This window comes from Amblyomma mixtum, chromosome 3 (assembly GCF_055824585.1).
Source record: "Amblyomma mixtum isolate Tamu chromosome 3, ASM5582458v1, whole genome shotgun sequence".
Taxonomy (NCBI): Eukaryota; Metazoa; Arthropoda; class Arachnida; order Ixodida; family Ixodidae; genus Amblyomma; species Amblyomma mixtum.
Window position 1 is genome coordinate 142,365,450 of NC_143014.1, and position 20,311 is coordinate 142,385,760.

Below are 20,311 nucleotides of genomic sequence, written 5' to 3' on the forward strand. Positions count from 1 at the left end.
ACTCCTTTTGGGGGAAGCCGGAAGTCTGACTGGGATTCTCGCGGATCTTAAAGGAGGAAATATCACTTCAAACTAAGCTTTTCGAGAACGTGAGCTGTATGCGCCAGTTCTTTGGGCCAAGTGCGAGAAAAAGACCTAAAAGACCGCAATAAAGCAGCAGCAGACTTCAGAAAATGCATGATACGTGCTGACTAGCTGTCTTATTACTGGCCTATTAGATGACTTTTCATTTATGTCTGGAGTCAATAGCCCTTCTCGCGGTCCTTTTGTCATAACTGCCCATGGAACGCGAGCGCATTTCCCGGCAATTTGGGGGTACGTGGCGATCTCAATGAAGGCGCAGTCTTCAGAATTCCTGAGAAGTGCACGTGCCTTGAACCATTACTAGCTTCAGATCCACTCAATTATTACTCATTATTACTCGTTGCTCAAAGCAGTTAAGTTACGTAACAATGAGCCTAAGTTAGCTTCATCGGTAATTAGTAGTCATCACAAACTTTCCAAACTCCGGTACCGCCAGCAATGCCTTCTTGAAAAAGTAATCCTTTATCTCTAATGTTATTCCGCTAAAATATTTTTGTCCATAGTCGCTGAAACGCAACGCGTACAGTGCTTCCCTACAGTGCTTCCCAGCTGTTCTAAACCAGGGGTACTTAAAAAAAATTAGGCTCGTTGCACCAAAGAAACTCAACATTACTCTTAGCGATTGCTCAGAAAAAGCAGGCACATGTGCGCAATAATTTCGAATGTTTTAAAAGAAACTTTTAAACCGCTTGAACTACGCGATAAGTTTGAATTATAATGTTCAAGATTGTGAAACTAAACTGCAAGTGACGCAACGTCGGAATAGATTACTTTATTCGGGGCGTGTTTTGGTATATCCGTAATATCGGCTTCTCGGTCACAATTATAGCGATTCCGGCAGGGCTTATTCGGGCGCGCCATGTGGAAGACCATTATGGGAACGCTGCATACTTCTTCGGCGAGCATTTCGGATCTCACCTGCCTTCTTTAGTGCGCGAAAATTTTCCTGCTACCTCGAACGGGTAAGGTATGAAACTCTTAGAGTTTAGTACAATTGATATGTTAAAAGCAACGCACAAGGACAAAAGGCAAAAAAAAAAACAGGCAGGACGAGCCACCTCCATACTATAACTGGCGCTCGGCCTGTCATGTTCTTGCTCCAAACGACCGCTAAGAACAACTGTTTTAGTTTTATTCCCGCAACCTGTATCGATTTATCCTTTTTAACCCTGGACTCCTGTTAACTATGACGTGCTGTGTGAACACTTTACCCCTATGAAAAAGAATTTGTTGTCCTGTGCGCCTTATTATATCTGTATAAGCACTATACTGGTAGGCAACTGGCCCCCCTGAAGACTTGCACAAATGTCACGCATTGATGTATTCGTGACAAATTCACTGCCTGCAAATCCAAAAGCGTAGGTGAAAGGCAGCCTCGAGAATAAAACACGATGTTGCGAAGAGCACCAGCAAAAGACTTCATACGACATATAATATATATCTATATATTTGCTTAGACACACATGAAGATGAGAAGTACAAAACAAGAACACGCGTGATGATGTCTTTTCCAATGCGGGGGTGAACCTGTTATGAATACATCAAAAGTCGACCTTTCTTGCTCTTGTGCCTCCGAAGACGGCTTGAAAACCAGGACTATCGATGCTGGGATTTTCAAGAGCGCGAATCTTTACGCTAGTTCGGTGAAGGCTCTTCAAAGTTGATCACATGTGGCACATTTGGTGAAAATAGATATAAAAAACAAGACACATACATGCCGGAGTCTGTCCAGCACTGGGTCATCATCACTGAACTGAAGCGTCCTCATTGCCACTAAGCATGTTACAGTAATATACATTTCAGAGAGGCGCATTCACACAGGCTGCTACAATTGTACCGACCTTTGGTTTCGTGCTTCGTGGCGGGGAGGCTGCGCGGAAGGGGTCATGTCCTCTTTACTGAACTCGTCGGAAGGCCGGTGTGCAAGAGCTGTTTTGCCGATGCTGCTTTGGGTATTAGGGTTGATGGCGAGCACGAAACGTGCACATAGCTGTAACCATCAAGGCTAAATTTGACAGCAGAGAGGACACTTGAAAACAGACTCCAAGCTGGGCCAAATTTTGGTGTATTTCTAGGTTGTGTGCTAGTCTACTCATTGACTACTCTGTGCTGACTCAGTACTGTTCAGCTTGATTTTCGGCGTTGCAGCCGTGCCATCCTTCTATTCCGGGTTTAATAATTCCGGGATTTCTCAGCAGTAAAGAACTAAGAGAAGAAATGGCAAAACGAAGGCCGTCGCACACCAGCCCTACAACGAAAGTCCTGACGGCTTAGCTACATTCCACGCATTGCTGACCGGTCATATAGCATTGGTACGTCCAAGCTAAGGTAGTCCTCAAGCCACGAGTGCATCTTATATGAAGTTCATTATCTTTAGGCACTGCTGAAATTGGGGTAAGTTCATCGCCGCGACGTTTGCCGCGAAGCTTCTCAGGTCACCGCACTCGACACGACAGTCTGCACTCGTTTCACCTGTACCATGTACAGGTAGTAAACTCTGCCGGGCTGAGCTGGAGTGGCTACAGATGAGTACCGTTCACTGAAGTTTTCTTCGGTTCTTAATTTTCAACGTGCAAATCTTGTGCACTTGCTGAGGGCCGACGGAAAGCTGCGTCCTGGATGGCAGTCGTTACCATTCCGCATTTTTGTTGCAAGCATGCCAGCCACCAAACCGGGAGTAGCTAACGCTTTGCACATGAGGCGAAGGGTACGAACGAAGCCAGCTGAAAGGAAGGGAAGGCGTGGAAGCTGGTACGAAAGCGTCAACGGCCAACGTTCCGAAGTCGTCACGTAGGTGCTTGCGTGTATTTTGCGCCCAAAGCTATACGGTTCTTGCCTCCAAGTACGCGTAATTTTTCTTGACTTCCAATAGTAGACAGCAAAGCCGTGCCCCACAGACTTGCTACCGGTTGAAAACTTCACGTGGCACCAGCTGTAAGTTGTGTATCATTCGGAGGGGGACACCTGGGAAGGGCGCTGTCTTTCACGCCTTGAAAGCAAGAATTTTAACTTCCCTTCGCCGATCACAAACCAAACAGCTCTCAGTCTGAGTTCCGTTGAAACTCATGCCTGTACGACTTCCACCTGCCGTCAGAATCGTCATTGCTGTCGTCGCGAAGTGCGGAACCTGCACTTCCTTCGTGTGACGTCGACACCGTAGCTCCGCTTCCGGTGTGTCCGCCGGTACGCGTTCTTTCACAGTTCGGAGACCTCGAGCTTTCCGGCCCTGTTCGGCGTTCCCATTTTGGTGAGGAAGACGCTGGCGTAAGGGCAGCCGCCGTTCTTGTTGTTCCTGCTGTTGAGGTTGTTACGCTCTGCCACCTCGGGGCACAGCAGGTCAGTCGAACCTCCCACGGGGATGCTAATGTTCTGCACCGTGCCGTTAGACAGCACGTACACCTCAGAGCAGAGCTGCGCAGAGTCGAACTCGCGGTCTTGCGTCTGGCGGTGCGTGTCCGTTGATGACGACGTGCTGCCTGAAGGCTCGGCCACTGCGTTCTCGTCGAGCGAATTGCGGTCCGCCGCTCTGGAAATGGAAGCGACAGGCGGCGATTAATTTCGTGCGCTGCCATTTCATCACTCCGGTGCTTTTTTTTTTTCGGGTAATAGGAAGAAAAGGAAGGATGGCTGAAGTTATGTGGAGATATTTCATAAAGATAAGTTGTGCCATAATTAGGCGGCGTGAAAAAACGTGCAAGGGGGCCGTCCGGCCGCAGATCTTCTGTGAGAAGTGAACATGCACGTGCCTGTGCGCTACATTCAGACAGTTCCGTTATGTGCGTCATGGATTGCCGGTTTCCTGGAATCTACGCAGCGCGGCACACGTCAGGTGTCGAGGACTACGGATTAGTGGGAACGGAAGCCGCTATCACGACTGCGAGTGAGTAGGTTTCCGTCGAAGCAGTCGAGGCTTTCGAATGCCGTGAATGGCATACACATTTCGCGCACTTTCTCAGAACGCTCTGTTTCTCTCCGGCAATTTGAATTTAGTTGCTTAGTGTCTCACGCTGACTGTAGCCGTTCTTCGCAGACCGTACGCTTACTCGCACTATGCCATTCCAAGTATGGCACCGTCAGACATGTGCTGCATGACCAATCCTTATCGGAGCCTCTAGCCTGACCTCCTTTCGGTGCCGTTGCCGTTTTCTTTGGGCGTCGCTTTTTCCTTTCTGGCAGCGTTTCAGATTCACCTTCCTAACGGTTGCTCCAATTAATTTAGTAGGTAAACAAGGAGGCATGTTGTTTCGTTCTAGTTATTCAACAAGCGACCTCGTTGTATTCGTCTTGGTAAGCGCAGTTGCACTGTAATTGCGCTCAAAAGTGCATGACTTAGGCGATGTAACCAATTCACGTATCTCAGATGCAATTAAGACAGGGTGCACGGCAAAAACGAAATTAAGCAGGTGGTTTCGACCGCTACAAAACAAACCGCGCATGCTCCTCACGGTGCGCAGCTAGACTTCAGTGTGCACGTAAAAGAACAGAAAAGGGAGTTCAGAGCAGACGTGTACGCGAGGGAAAAGGTTCAGCAAGACAGCTCGAACGTATGAAAGAGTACAGGGCAAACAAGGCGGCGCATCATGCTCGTGCCTGCATTCGTCGTCCTATACGACATATATACTAACCTTGTCTCCTCGTCTTCTTTATACCATTCGTTGTCGTACGAGTGCATCCAAATCGGGTTCGACCTACGGAGAAAGGGGGCGTGGATTTTGGTTCGTTTCTCTTCGTTACTTCATCAAATCAAGGGGTCAGTACAGTGGCCAAATGTTGGGTTAAAACAAAAAGCCTGCCGCGCGTGCACTTGTTACTCTCAGAGACAACGCTTTTGTGGGGCTACCAGCAACTTCGTTGTAGTACGTTAGTGGCACGTTTGAGCGGTTAGCCTTTCTTTTTTCTTTCTTTCTTCCTCCACTTAACATCGCGTCTCACGTTCTTAATGGGCTGTCCCGAAAAATCATTAAAGTTTACATGCTTCGACGTTTCCCTTGCGTAGAGCATGAATCAATAACTAAGTAATCTGCATAAGGCACACAGTCTCTGCTCTCCAGACGCGATATGAATACGATAGCCATTATTTCGCTCCTGTGGGCACCTTTCCGCTTTGCGGCAAGTTTATTTAGTAACTGATCTGCTGTGGAACAACGGCAACAATGAGCAGACAACAAGTGACTACTCACGGTGACTACTGTCACGTTGCTTTTACCAGCCACTGGTTTTCTGCTCAGATAGGTGAAGTGACATTGGATCAGTCATAACGTGCTGCAACGAATCGTCTATTTTTGATGGCTTCCTCGAAAGGTGAATATTTTTCAGTTACTCAACTTCCAGAAATCACAAATTTATGCACATTAAAGGAACTTTCGAAATGATAAAAAACACGAAGCGATGACACGCAGCTGAATGCACTTCAGCGTTGAAGAGTTTTGGGCACCCAGAACGGTAACTATAGAACAAATGCTAGATATTTTTTGTTTAATAAGTTATAACTCAGTAAAAGCAAGGTTTAATTGATTTCCTGTAGGTGAGCTTGTAATATCACAACAGATTACAGGAACCGTTTGAACAATGCACCGGCCTTCTTTGCGCATTGATTGTAATTGAAGGCCTGCAGACTCCTAAACTTCAGCCAACCAATAAACCACTCGAGGTGATCAAGTTTAGAGCAAGAGACAATGCTTTCGCTCGCACTCTCCCTGCACGTCTTCAAACACATCGCTGGAGCAGGCTTCTATTTAAAAACGGCTAAGAGAGCAACAGCCATGACGCGCGAAAATTAGATGCGCTGTACAGGGTCGTCGACTTCTAAGGTGAACACGTATGCGCCATATGTTGAATACTTGGAAACTAACCCGCAGGCGCCGAGAGGGCGAAAAGTTGCCGTGGTACCCGCGCTTCTTGCACATGCGCAGTATTGTGTATATTACTCTCGTGTGATGCGGAGCTGTAATTTAGCTTCATTTGACTCCTGTATTCCCTTTAGAAGTGGACGACCGTGTACTGTACGTTATAATAAAAGCAATAACAATCAGCACTCGCAAGAATTCTTCTATATTAAGTTAAGGCACTGGGACAACGAACAGTAAGCTTTTTTTGTTTAAAGACAAGCATTTCTGATGCTAGTGATTGTCTTCGGCCTCACATGCTAACTTGAATTTTTCCAAAACACCAAAAAGTTCGTTTCGTCCACTCACGCACAACAGAGCATAAATTTATCAGGAAAAGTTGGTTTAGCGCGTGATGCACGGACTCTATGGTTCTGTTAATTGTTGCTGGTCTTAGAATGATGCTCCTCCTTACAGTCAATTCTCACTAAGATTTATTATTTCATTTTTATTTTTATTTTATAACAGGGAAGCTGGCTTCTCCTTCCAGAACTTTATTTTGGGTCATGTTCACTCTGCATCTTGCTATTTAATTGCGCACTCGCATAATCGTGCTGCACTCTGGCAAAGTCATAATTTATCTCTTCCTAAGCCCCCTTATTTTTCACCGGAAGACAGAAGAAAAAGTAAAGTATCCTTCTAGAGAAAACAGGCCTGAGTTTATGGCCACCCGCCTTGTGCACCAGTAGTTAGTACGTTCCTTTTTAATTTCTTCCTTTCCTTTCTGATGACCCGGGCCCGCGCTTTACTTTTTAATGTGCAGAGTGAAAAATGGAGAAATGTAAGACCAGCACTGACGCTGGCATGTTGAGTGGATAGCCTTACTTGCCCAAGAGGTCTAGTCGTGTGATTTTTGTCTTTACAGTCGCCCCATTGACAGAAATACGACATCAGTAATTGCAGCTCCCTAAATAACCTAGCACGCAGATAACGGTGATTGTGACATGGTTACAAGGTACTGATACCTTAATGGCACTTCGGGGCTTTTCGAGGTTCACGAATCCTAAAGGAACCTGCGCTTAGTTTCTCCCGCCCGTATGGATAATTTCTGGCAGATAACGGAGGCGGCTGACGCTTTATTACCGCGCAAATCAATGTAGGCTATTTTCGTAACCCCACTCCAGGCGATTTCAGCGGCCTACAAGGCGTTTGATACGTCTGGAGCACAGAGTTAATATACTGCCGTTAGAGTGAATACAGCGACCGCATTGCCATGCATACACTCTCTATATTCTTGCGAACCTTGATAATATACCTTGATAAGGCCATTTTATCATCGTCGTCATCAGCCTAACTACGCCAACTGCGGGACAAAGGCCCCTCTCATATCTGTCCTATTAACCCTGTCCTATGCCAGCTGCAACCACCTTATCCCAGCAGACTGCCTAATTACCTCCGCCCACCTGTCTTTCTGTCGCCCCCTGCTACGCTTGCCTTCTCCTTTATAGCCAGCCAATTACTCTGTGGTCCAAATACGAGGCCTACTAATCAGGCATTATCGATTTTTGTAATCCTGTGATTCTGAACGGTAACATGATGAAAGCTATCACCATGAAAACCAAGTTTATAGACAGCACCCCTGCAACGTTTTTGAGTACAGTACGCTTATAAGAACAAAAGCACTTCCTTTAAACATATTTCAATGCTTGTTGAAGCAGTGAGTCGTTAATTCTGTATCTGAAATCCTGGTATCATGATGACGCTGCAGAGGGTCGGCACAACCTCCTATTCGCGCTTTACCGCCTCGTCAGACCCATTACCCGCATGTTGATATCCGATCCTCGCTTTCTGAACAAAAACTGGCAAGCCTGTATTCGGCCATATCAGAGATTCTGTATGCGCAGTCATCGTTTGCAGCCGCTATTTTATCCATCCTGCGCGGCGTAGGAAGGGCTTTACGAATGTTTGTGAAGTCTTCGCTGCGTCTCGTGATGAACCGCTTCCATCCACACAGCTGGCTTTCGACATCAGTTTGTCGTTTTTGCTATCTAAAAATTGTTTTTGTAGTGATTAAAAGACGAGTCGTTGTGACCAAAAGAGGAGAATCCGTGGGATATGACGCGATCCCTAACTCTAAATGTAGAAGAAAAGCCCCGGAGTTCCAAAGACTTCCGCTATACAACAGGCTAACAAAACAAGCAGCTTGGCGAATATCCGAAGACTAACATGTGGCACTGGGGTGCGAAACTGTCGCTTACCCTTCGACTGAGTGCTGGTTTGTATTTGGCACGTCCATACGGTTCAAGGCCGAGTCCCGAGAACCTAGTGGGCAGAAAAAAGTAGCGGCACAAGGAAACCCCGTGAATAACTTCCGCTCCCACATTGCGCAATGCGCGGCAAGCAGCGCCACACTCTCCACATACCCGGCGTGAAGTGCGCGCTGCATTTTCGCAACATTTAAGAGATAGAAGAATTCTCTACATATATGTCAGTGCTCTGACTGGCATTCCGTGACTAAAGCTACCTTCTATCGCTTTCGCATAGCAAGCAGACAATTTAGCGGAGGTAATATTAATCTGCGACATCATCCCGCGACCGAGGTTCAAGCAACAAGGACGTCAGGTCTCGGGACAGATACACAGAGCTCTCCGTGACGTACGTCTTTATGCGCACAATTAGTTCTTTGGTGAGTGCTAGCTATTCACAGCAGCCAGCATGATGATTTCTAAAGCGCCGTCGACCACGAATCCACTACACATTCTGGCAAACTTTCTACTAACCTGAAATAAATGTACTATCGCACGCAGTATTACTTTCAACACTCCGGAGCGTGCCGCAGAGCGCTGGGGGGCGACCTCACAGCGAAGTATGTGACGTGCGCGAAAAAAAAGGCAAGGGTTTGGCCATTCCAGGGATGCGCATCGCCCCTGAGCTAGAGCATTGCAAGTGCGCTCATCGGCGCGCCCAGTTACCGCTTCAATCAACGACATACTTCGCGAGAGAGGAGAAGGATATGGGAGGACTCAGGGGCGACGCGCATCTCTGGAATGGCAAAACCCTCGCCTTTTTGCCTGGCTTCCTCGTTGTGAGCTCGGCTGCCAGGGCGCTGCGGAGGCAGTGACGCGTTGCAAGTCATACTGTGCGTGATAATATAGTCTGCGTCACCCTTGTGCAGAACGCTCGAGCCCTGTGCTCTATGCAAAAACAACTGATATAACTGGCCCATGGCTTTCAGGTAAGGTGCTCGTGCCTGCGAGGCATTTAGATCAGTGTGCCTCTACTTGCGCGCATGCGTCGCTTCCAAAACCTGGTAGCAGTGGTGAGGTGCCGCTTTGTTTGCGGGCCTGTACGCCGCTGGAGCGCTGTACACATGGCTGGTGGAAAGTACCCGTGGCACAGGATCTGCTTTTTCACCAGTGCATTCGGGTATTACGACGCTTATGGACCTGCTGGAGTACTCAGGGGTGAGGGTGAGACTCTGCCTTACCTTCCAATATTTTGAGCTTGTGGGTGTTTCAGAAGCCCCATCGCAATGTTCAAAACAGACCCTGTGACAGGGGGAGTTTTTACCCAAACCCGTGCGTGATCAAGAGCATGGAATGCCGGTACGCAAGGCTCTAGCAACACGTTTCGTGGTAACCAACGTGGCCTTTTGTTTAATTAAAACACTGACCGTGATCACGATGTTAGGATGGATTTCCACATGCAACGCCTGTCATCTTTGGCGTCACAAAACTGTCTACTGCTCTCTGAGAAGAACTACATTTGAAGTACGCATATAGTATATGTGATACTGCTTCGCACAAAAGTATCAAGTTGTCTCTCATTTTTTTTTTACTCTATCTAGCTGGTCAACAATACCTTACACTATGTCTTCATATACAAACGCACATAATGAATGATGGCGATTTGTTCGAGAATTGATTCTAAAATGTGCAGCATACTAGAGCCCGACATCTACTTGTTCGTTTTATTCCCGATCCCTAAAGCACAAGTCTTTATGGTACAAGGCGAGGTACGAAAGTTCGTTTGTTTTGGGCAAGTAACCTAGATAGTCATTTTCTTCGTCGTATAATTGCTCCAGCGCTCATTTTCTAACGAAAGACACCTACGATTATTGGCTATCGCTTTTGCTAATAGAGCTTGAAAAACTAGCCTCCTCACCAAAAGATATTTTAATATAAATCAGGTGAGACCTTTCTGACACCGCAGAGGTGAGAACGGCAGTTTTCCTAGCAGCCATGCTGTTCTAAACGTGATTTTATCCTACCATTTTTCAACAATTCTGATAATGTCTACAAAACCATTCACTATGTCTGTGCATATGTATTTAACCCGAACTGCCACCAAATCATTTCAAATAGACACACTCGTATTAGCTAACTCCGTTTTATGTAGCCTGAGCTTAACCCGCAGCAAGATCGCCCATGTCTTTACACAGCTGTCTATTAAGATATGCATGCTCAATGACTAAACTGTTTATCGAACTGCTGTTGCTGATCAGCTGGCAAGACATCCGTCGGAGGTCGTCCGTTCATTGCCGGTACTAAATAATTATCATATTCATTGCTCCGCTGCGGCAAAACGATCCACACGGCGCACCACTGACTCGGTCAATAATGCAAATGGCTGTACCCTACTGGTCGATATCGACAACATATGTAAATCTTTAAATATACTTAATTTTGTATTTTGTCGAACAGAACTATTATTCACTTTGCTTGGCCATGGCTTCAGCACTGCCCTTTCGGATCAGTCTTTTCCGCATTTTTTTTTTTTGTAATTTACAACCTATCGCATCAGCGCTGCTAGCGGGGAGGTTAATGAAATTTGTAGCCTTCTAACCAGCCAGCACCTGTAATTTCCGTCAGCTGGGAACGTCTTAAATAATGTCCTTCAACTTTAAATTCGCTCATATGCAGCACGACCACTTTCAAGGGCGACTTCGAAGGAGCCTGACAGAAAGAAAAGCTAACGTATTCAACACAAGCTTCCCAGAACTCGTCCTGACATTTCGGTCAATTTTTGATAAGAAAGAATAAAACAATGACAAAAGCTGCACGAGGGGAAGTCGCAGGTCGTGTCTTGCTCCCAAACAAGTTCTATATCGATTGCCACGCAAGTATAACCCAGACCCTCGAGGCTATCCTCAACCTTTTTGGTTCTCCAGGCGTTTTATTATTTTTTTTTAATTTACGTTCATCGGAGAGCTTCGCCGTGCAGGAGAAGCGATTTCTCGCACTATTATTGGGAGCCAAAAGTAAGTCCAAAATATTGCAGAAGACTACAGGAGATCGGGTTTCGCTAGCGCTCTGCGCATTGATTAAATACTTGAGCAGCGGAAATGCGCAAAAATGAAGACAGAACTGTGAAAAGCAAAGGGAAGCCCATGTGCTTGAGAACATAAAGGTTTTCTTGCATGGACTTGCCAAATGTGGCCGGCTCTACACTGAAAGCGGTGACACTCGGAAGCAACGCCCTATAGAAGTTTCTTGTGCAAGGCTAGTGATTGAACTCTACACAGGATCTGAAACTGATTTTTCATAAATCTGAATTGACTGCACCACGAAAGAAAACCTAAAGACAATCCTCTCCGACCTGCTTTCAGGTTCAAACCATTCCTATTTCTCTCAGGACAGTACAGAGCAGTCAACAACAAGATCGACGGATATGTACGACAAACTAGAAATTCCGGGCGATTTCTAGAATGTTCATTCCGTCCGCTTGACTTGCTTTGTAACTGTGGGCGATAGCTTCAATGTTCACTTCGTAGAAACATATTTAGGTGCCAGTTGTCAATGTTGGCCATCAGTTTGCCGACGCTCATTAAAGTTTTCGAATCTAGAAAAATAGTGGTTGCGTGCATTAGCACTGTTATTTTTCTTAGATTCAAAATGCACCAGAATATTTGATAAAGTTTTCTAGTTTTCGACGCAATGTGATGCATGCGTCACGTTGCACAAAGTTCCTTTTTTTGTTTGTTTGTTTTTGCTTAGAACATGGAAAGCATTTACTCGGGTCGAGAAATCAGCTCTACAGCAGAGGCCCACAACGGTAGGCCCACAAAAAAGAAAATGACTAGTTAAGGCAAGAAAAGAGCTTACCGAAAGCAGTTGCAGTGGCTGCTTTTAGCTGCCGCTCGTACCTAAGAACAAAGAACAGAATGGACATTGTCAGGTGACACGCGTTTCGTGCGATAGCGGTATTATGAAGCTTGCACGTCGCTAGTTTCCAAGTGGTTTTACGTGTGACTGAAACGGCTACTGATCCGTGCCGTCGTATTGATGTCTCGCTCTTCGTGCTCTAGAGGCTTGGGACCTTTTAAAAACCAGCGTACGTCATTTGCATACCGCCACCTCGCAACACGCTTGCAAGTCTTCATCTGGGCTTTAAAAATGCTGAAGGTTTATTGATGTAGATGGTAAAAAGAAAGAAGCCACAAAACAAATCTTAAAGGGCTACTCGTAAACCTTCTAGCCTCGCCTCCATGCTGGTTGCAGCGAAAGCAGAATGGAGGTACGCCCACTCCAACGTTTTCAGATCGGGGCAGTTGGAAAACAGCCGCGACGCACCAGGTAGCGGTGCGAACCCACGCGATCACCGCCTAGGCGGTGGCGCTGCGGTCGTTTAAGGATGGGCACGTCGTCTGCTACTCCGAGGAGCGCAGCGGATGGTGGCTCGCGTGCGGGAAAAACGTATTTAATACAAGCATATTCTTCGCCTTGATTTCATTTTATTAATGAAACAAGACTGTTTAGTATCATTTATAACCATAACTTTATCCGGGCACGTTAAAGACGCGTTGGCAAACGGCTGCTCGTCTTGCTGTGACTTCCTAGCTGTGCAAACTTTCAGTGAATGGTGTGTTCCGTCATGAAAGCTTTAAATCTCGTTGTTCGGGCTTCTCTTAACCGTATCTGCATGCATGCCGGGGCAAGTTGGTTTTTTTATCCTCCTAGAAGCCGGTTTTTACGGCTTCTACGTCACATTTCGTCACATTTCGTATTTAACTAGGTAATTTTACGAAGCAAATGGGATTTTTCACCCAGGCCGAGGCTGCGGAATTCATTACGTGTTTCAGTTACTTCCGAGAATGTCAATCAGTCAATCTTTTATTCCTTAACACAACTGTTAAAGGAAGGCCAGGGAAAATCTCCTAATAAGGTGCTTTTCTGCTGCAGTCTGGGCTGCAAGGTGAGCACTAAGGGGCCCGCACTTCGCGAAATTTGGTGCTGTTACAACGACTTCATCCATAATCGTTGAACACCCGCGTGCCTTAAATTTGGTCAGGAAATATATTTTCAGGCTACAAATATACGGTACTCATTAAGAACTTTCTCTCTTGCTCACACGAGACGCTAAAACTAAAGATAAAAACTTGAGGGAATATACAAGCTCCGCCTTAAAGGTGCAGTGAAGAGGAATCTGCACTCGTCTTTTTGCCGCGGGAACTCGATCTACACGTTCCGAGCATTGTTAGAAACTTCGATTTATTGCCCTGTGTGGCCGATTTCCTTAATTAAATCGGATTAACGTCCGGCTCCCTCCTTTATTTTTTTAATTCTCCCGCGTACGGTGGGCGGAGTCGACCAACGCGTGGAGTGCCTTTCAGCCAGCTCCGTGGAGGCTTTGCTTTCGTTTTATTTTGTTTTTTAGGTTTGCGTGAATAAATAGTTTCATTCACAGATAATATATCCGCAAAATAAGCCCGCAGAAATAAAAATACGCGCGGACTATTTACTACTACGGACTACTACATATTACTCCGCCGATGGCAGAGCGGCAAGCCGCCACGGGACTGGGTGAAAGGCACTCCACTCCACGCGTTGGTCGACTCCGCCCACCGTGCGGGGAGAATTCAAAAAAAAAAAAAAAAGGCGGGAGCCGGACGCTAATTCAATTTAATAAGGAAAATCGACCACACAGGACAATAAATCGAAGTTTCTAAGAATGCTCGGAACGTGTAGATTGAGTTCCTGCGGCAAAAAGACGAGTTCAGATTCCTCTTCACTGCACCTTTAAGGTTATGACGCGATAGCATCAATGACTCCATTCAGCGCGTATCACTTCGCCTAGTTTATGCCTACATGCCCATATGGTCCTCCTCTACTTTACATTCTTAGATCGTGGGGAGTCCTCATACCCCTCTTGGAGCAGTAGTGCAGAGGTTAAACGATGCGCCACCGCCTCGGCAAGTGGCTGTTTCAAACACAGCCACGGGTGGGGCTTGTGAGACCCAGGCTGCTCTTCCCGAGCAACTTCTCGTGACCAGTCATTAATTAAAGTGCCACCTGCCACGATGGGCGGTTTGCTCGCAATCAGGTGGATAGGTTGTGATAACGTCACATGCTAACGTGGACTAGCTGGCAGGCGGGCCACCTACTTTTCTGTTTACAACGCAGACAACGCCGGATTTTCTGCAGAATGGCGGCCAAAAGACTAATGGTACAACTGCTTAAATTTAGGCTTGTTCCAAGCGCTTTTGACAGGTGGCGTACATGTAAGATTGGCAGCAAAATTGTTCATTACAAACTCATATGCCACCATTGCGGTAAGAAGCGTCTCGCATCGAGATTGCAGCTTTCACCAGGGAGCTGGAACAGCAACGCAACATTTAAAATCTTCGGACAGCACGATCGTTTGGATTATATGCCAGCATGACGCGCCCACACTAATCGATAAATACATTATTCCAGCCAATAATGGATACGCGTGGGCGTATACTCGTCCATGGTTGGAGTAGAAAGGGACGGGGATGCACTCACCGGCTCCTCTGGGCCAGGCACAGCGATATGACCAGCGCTAGCATGACCGAAAGGAACACAGAGAGACCGATGAGCCAGGTGCGCATCTGGTCCTCCTCCCGCTCAGCATCGCTCAGCGCGTCCGCCGGCTGCGAACAACAAGACAGCCAGGTACGTGAACATCGAGGGAAACGGCGGCACTCTGCTGCGCGTTCATCTTCGCCGCCTGTCACCTTACGCAATCTGGTCTCGTCGGCCCTTAGTAAACGCCCATTTATTTTAGGCTTGCAAACGGCGGGCAACAAGCTGCAGCGGCTTTTATGTAACCGCGGACAAAGGAAATGCGAACGCAAAACAGGGCTATTTTTGTTCATCATCATCTGCCTGACTACGCCCACTGCAGGGCAAAGGCCTCCAATGTCTCTCCAATTAACCTTGTCAAGAGAACCTGCCATATGCGCTCCACCCATTCTTATTCTTCCAAACGAAAAGTGCTTCATTCGTTCGGATAGCAACATTAGCGTTAAATAAATAGCGGGAAATATTAGAATTTTTCTGCGGCGTGAAAAACTTACCTCGCTGTAAAGCACGTTGAATTCTTTGAACAGCTTATCCAGGAACTCAATATTCTTGTCTATCAGACTGCGAAAAAAAAAATGTCGAAATATTAATATTTAAAAAAAGAAGTCCACTCAGTGCGGCAGCAGTGCGCACGTTTCGGCGAATGTGACTCACGTGAGAACGTTGGACACCTCCATGATCGAGTTGTCATCGCGGTTTACAAAGTGCAAGTACAGGTCACTCCTGCAACACGTGAACAGTTCACTCATTAATGCATCACATGCCAGCGCGTCAGTTCAGTAAATGTTTTTTTGAGGGCTTAATAAGAATAATACAACAAAACAAGCTGCAGCAGTGGTCGTGTGGCTGCTGAACACAACTTCGGAAAGGCGATTCCGGCCGCGGCGGCCGCATTTCAGTGGAGCGAAATACAAAAATATACTCGTGTGCCGAGTTTTCAGAGCGCGTAAACAAACATGGAAACGAAAAGGCGCACGCGGTCGAAACTATTAAGGAGCACTTAAGCCTGGCGTGGATGACAGCTCACAGTTGTAGCTTTCACGCGTAAACACACATCATTCAAGGTAACAAAACGCTCCCTCTTATTCGCAACGTTACAGTATGAAGTTACCAACCGTAAGCGCTGGCGTGCCTCACGTCTGTAACAATTTCCTTGCGATTCAGAGAAATACGAACACCTTCTTCCACGCGTCCCAAGTGTGTACCCAGGGGTCGTATTATGTGGCGATTTTTCTTTTTCCAGACTATTCTGTTGCCGCCCCACCCTTGATAACCACCTCCTGTGATGCCATGCAGACTGATAGCCCGCCAGCAAAGCACGCCACCGGCTGCGTGGCGGGGAAAAACAAGAGCAGCAAAATACGGTATCTGGAATCCTTTGCAGGTTTTCCGGAAAACCATACCCAGCAACTGTGGGCAAAAGTATTTTGCTGCGCATCGGAAGAATGGACCATTACCTTCAATATTTCCGTACCAGTACCTATTAGTTGTTATTGTAACGAATGACAAATCATAAAATTCCGCCGACTATCTGCTTTCTGCTACACTGCTATCTGCTACAAGCCACGGGACCGCCGATTCAAACTTCTACAGCTTCTCACTTCTGTCAAGAGCGCTGCGAGCGGCTTCCAGATACTTGGCCTGTCATACTAACAAGTATGAAGAATGGATTAAGACGGAGTGATCTTACTGCGGCCCTAATCCAATGTACAAGGAATCTCTGTACAGTAACAGCTGCAGGACGTTCTCTGGTCGCTTGTACAAGCCCAGCAAAAGATCTCTGCTCAATGGTGTATGAGGAGTTTGGGTCGACCAATATGGCAGCTAAATTCTGGGGCTGATGCCTCTTGAGGGCCGAATAATACCAATGTTCATCATTTGCTACAGGTCAAACAAACAAAAAATGGGTTCTGATTTGTTTTAGCACTACCTCAATGTCAAGAAGAAGCTTCTGCTGGCAGAACTAAATGCATTCCATCCGACATTGTTTTTGTTTCCTCGTGAACGATCACGGTCACATGTCAGCGCTAACTGCGCACTTCTTTTGTAATCACTACTTGGGCACTTACTTTTTTCGGTCTACGGAGCCGTCCTCATTTTCATGAACTTTGTATTCATCAATATTTACAATGGCTCCAGTAATGTTGGCAAGGACCCTGTTTAAGAAAGAAATGTAAGGAACCACGATTCAATCGACAAATTCTTGATCGACGCAACTCAGGCTCAGTGATGGCAACAGAAAGGACCTTACTCTCTGAACTCTTCCATTTTTTCACGGAACTCCTCCGGTGTCAGTCGAAGGACAAAACGCACCCGCTGATCTTCCCGCAAGAGGTAGATCTAAACAAGAAAAGAGTCAACGACTGTCAGGCAGCTCAATTCCGCAATATAAATTATTGGAATTTTGCAGTTAATAGCTAAAGCTTGTACAAATCTACGTTTCAGATAACCGTGCTAGCGTTATCGCTTGCGTGTGCTTGTGTTTAAAATGACTCTAAAATGTGCGAACTTGTGCTCGGAGTACATTTACAGCGTCGAACGGCAAGTTATCGAAAAGCTGGCTATGTTTTACTCTTCTCACTGGTTACTAGATAGTACTCAGAGCGACGAATCTTCAATCGCCGACGGATATCTCTATTTATCGGCGCCGCATTAGCCGGCCATTATGGCATTCTTGAAGCGGTTCGCTTAAACTTTACATTTTTTGTATGCTACATGGGAATTACATTGCACTAAAATGACCTCTGCTGAAGTAAAAGGCACACGCATAACAGCAAAGGCGCACGCATAACCTCGCCTCTTCTTAAATGCTCTTCCTGAATCTAAGTTATTGCCTGACTCCCTCATGACGCACAGATGCTTGATGAAGGCATGCCACGGAACTCCCATCCAGGAGTTATATTAAATGATAGTTCCTATTTCACCACACGAATATAAGGCTGGAAAAAGTTGATTCACTTACAAATACACTAGCTGTGTCATAGAACCCTTCGGTGTCGTTGGCGATGACCTCGAAGTCGAAATATCCCTTCATGCCTTTCTGCGGGTAGAAGTTGAGGCTCAAGTCGCCGGTCCGGTGGTTTATCAGGAACGGCGGCCCCGTCAAAGACTCCAGGCCTTCGGAAAGTGTCCGGCGGATCTCACCCCCAATGTAGTAGCTCACCACGCTGTTGATGCCTTCGTCCCTATCGATGGCCTGCGGTGGGCGAGTGCCCGTTTACAAAGCGCCTCCATACGGAACGTGTGCTTCGAACGCTGATATCTCTGACACATTTGAGAGTATTGAGCAATGACCCTATTCGGTGCAGGTTCACGTCTGCCAAAGACTGAACAGTGGTGGCTCCTGCGAAGCACGCATATAACGCAGAAGGCGTTCTCACGCACCTTGACCGTCATGAAGACGACCCCGAAGTCTGCCTCCATGGTTACGCCACCGGTGAAGACTCGGCTTACGAACCGCGGCGGATTGTCGTTGACGTCGAGCACGCTGATCTCGACCTGGAGAAGCGTGTTGTCTTTGGGGTCGAAGCGGCTCACGGGTCGTGGCTCGTGGAAACAGTCGTCCGAGGCGCGCACCACCAGCGTGTAGTTGGCCTGCTCCTCACGATCCAGGGGTTCGGTGGCTGACAGCTGGTGCGTGAAGATGTCCAACACGAAGCGGCCCTTCTCGTTGCCCCCTACACAGGTGCAACGACAAATGCGGCTCTGAGCGCAGCAGGATGCAGTTAGCGCAATCTACGATCAGCTCGACAGGCGAAAATTTACCCCGATGTAAGATTCGATAACTAGTGTCTTGAAGACTGGTTAACTAGCTACTCAGTGCACCATAATCAATAAATATCCAAATGGAACATAACTGACAGCAGGCTATGCCTTCTCTTAGGCTAGTCTATCTGGGCTGCGTGAACTGGACGAAAAGAGCGTTTATAAATTGGCTTGGTCCTCAATTCATTCTGCATGTGAGTGAGCGAATATGGAGCATTATATTCGAGAATCCGCACCACGCTTTTCACGTGAATCGGTTGGCGCACAGTTATCTACTGAAGCAAGCTTATCTAAAATCGCAGTCGGAGCAGCCTTTACGGAAACTCCTTGGCGACGAGCTTCCGGCTAGTGCAAGGCAAAGGCAAATAGAAACAGAATGGCAGCTGATAGGGAAATAAACTGGCTAGCTTAACGTCCTTTTTAACTTAGTCACTCAATATACGAGGTGGTCCATTTGATCAACACAGATTACCAATAGAAATGCTGTATTAGCTATGGAGCGCCATTTCTGAGGTTGGTTTATCTGACTAGGCAGATATCTTGCATGTTTTAAATGGAACTGCATTGATTTGATTGTAACGAATAAAATGAAACGCCCTGTACAAAGTAACAACACTGTATGCCTGGTTTTGCCTTTCTGTGGCAATGCTTGCCTTGATGCACAAGGTGCACATGAAACGTACACCACCACCGCAAGGATCACTCCTATCATGACTCAGCATCTAAGGCCTCTTCAGTAATTCAGAACATGGGTCTCGCACTGTGTTAAACACGAAAGGCTACTTCAGCACAGCCTGGCTTAAACGTCGAAGAAGTATAGTTGCAGCTACAAAACAGCCTGCAAATACTGAGACACTATCCAGGAACCTTTTTATGGGAAGGTTCTTTTCTGGGTCCATTGATTTGTCCCTCTGCAATTGGTTGCCGCCACTTGCGACATCAGGGCTGATAGCCAGCAAGCAATGTTTCTCCATGCCTGCGACATCAAACACGGGGCCAACAATGCGGCAAAAAAAAAAGAAAACACAGAACGAGAAGGGAATCCCAACAAAATATTGCCCCTGGATTCACTTTTGCTCTCGTCTCGTTTCGCCTCCCTCCCTCCCCCTTTTTTTTCTATTGCGCAGGTTTCGTAAATGCGGACAACTGGTATGGCTATGACCTGCGACGTGATCCACGCCGCCTGGAGATAAATGACGCGCGTACTTCTGGCGATACCTCCGCTGTCGTTCCATTCCAAAACTACCTTGCGTTTCGCTTGGCCGGGGACGTAGATTGAGCTGTGCTGATTGCTTCTGCAAGCGACGCGGCAGGCGTCATTGATGAAGCGTTCCATGGTTGCAGGTTATATTTTGAACTCTGCGCAGCAGGCCTGTATAGAGCTTCGCTCTTTTGTGCGCACATCTTGCATATTGTCAAAAGGAACATTCCATTCTTGTCATGACCAGTTGTGAAGGTGTGGGTTGCGCAACCACGGTGCATAAACGAGCGACTCAGGGAGCATGCGAATAAAGTTAAGAACAGCACAGACAAAGGGGCACACCTTGTGTCCCATCTTAGTTCTTGCCGCAATTGCGCACCGCGACTTGACGAGACCGTGATACTAGGAAAAAGCAAAAATGAACGCGCGCGGCTGGCTTTGGTAGCTTTCCACATAAAGGAAAACGCTGTAGACTGTATCAGTGATACGTCCGTGGCTCTGTACGTAACCGAAATCAATTTTTTGCGTTCGCGTCTGCGTTAACAGTCCTTGGCATGACTATTGTTAAAGATTGCATTTGAGCATGTGTGGCCAGGTGTATAAGTATGCGT

The 20,311-nt window shown here is 46.8% G+C and overlaps 1 protein-coding gene across 1 annotated transcript in view; it reads right to left on the reverse strand.

Moving 5' to 3' along the window:
* Positions 1-1,507: 1,507 nt before the first annotated feature.
* The window catches only part of Cad88C (cadherin 88C), a 150,567-nt gene continuing 131,763 nt past the window's right edge, over positions 1,508-20,311 (reverse strand). Inside the window, exons 26-36 of the mRNA XM_089581353.1 lie at positions 18,119-18,411; positions 17,697-17,930; positions 16,986-17,074; positions 16,804-16,890; positions 15,389-15,457; positions 15,229-15,295; positions 14,675-14,802; positions 12,014-12,054; positions 8,168-8,231; positions 4,710-4,772; positions 1,508-3,610 (exon numbers count right to left, since the gene is read on the reverse strand). Coding sequence (XP_089437479.1) covers positions 3,280-3,610; positions 4,710-4,772; positions 8,168-8,231; positions 12,014-12,054; positions 14,675-14,802; positions 15,229-15,295; positions 15,389-15,457; positions 16,804-16,890; positions 16,986-17,074; positions 17,697-17,930; positions 18,119-18,411 — 1,466 coding nt within the window. The 3' untranslated portion in view covers positions 1,508-3,279. The remainder of the gene's footprint in view (positions 3,611-4,709; positions 4,773-8,167; positions 8,232-12,013; positions 12,055-14,674; positions 14,803-15,228; positions 15,296-15,388; positions 15,458-16,803; positions 16,891-16,985; positions 17,075-17,696; positions 17,931-18,118; positions 18,412-20,311) is intronic.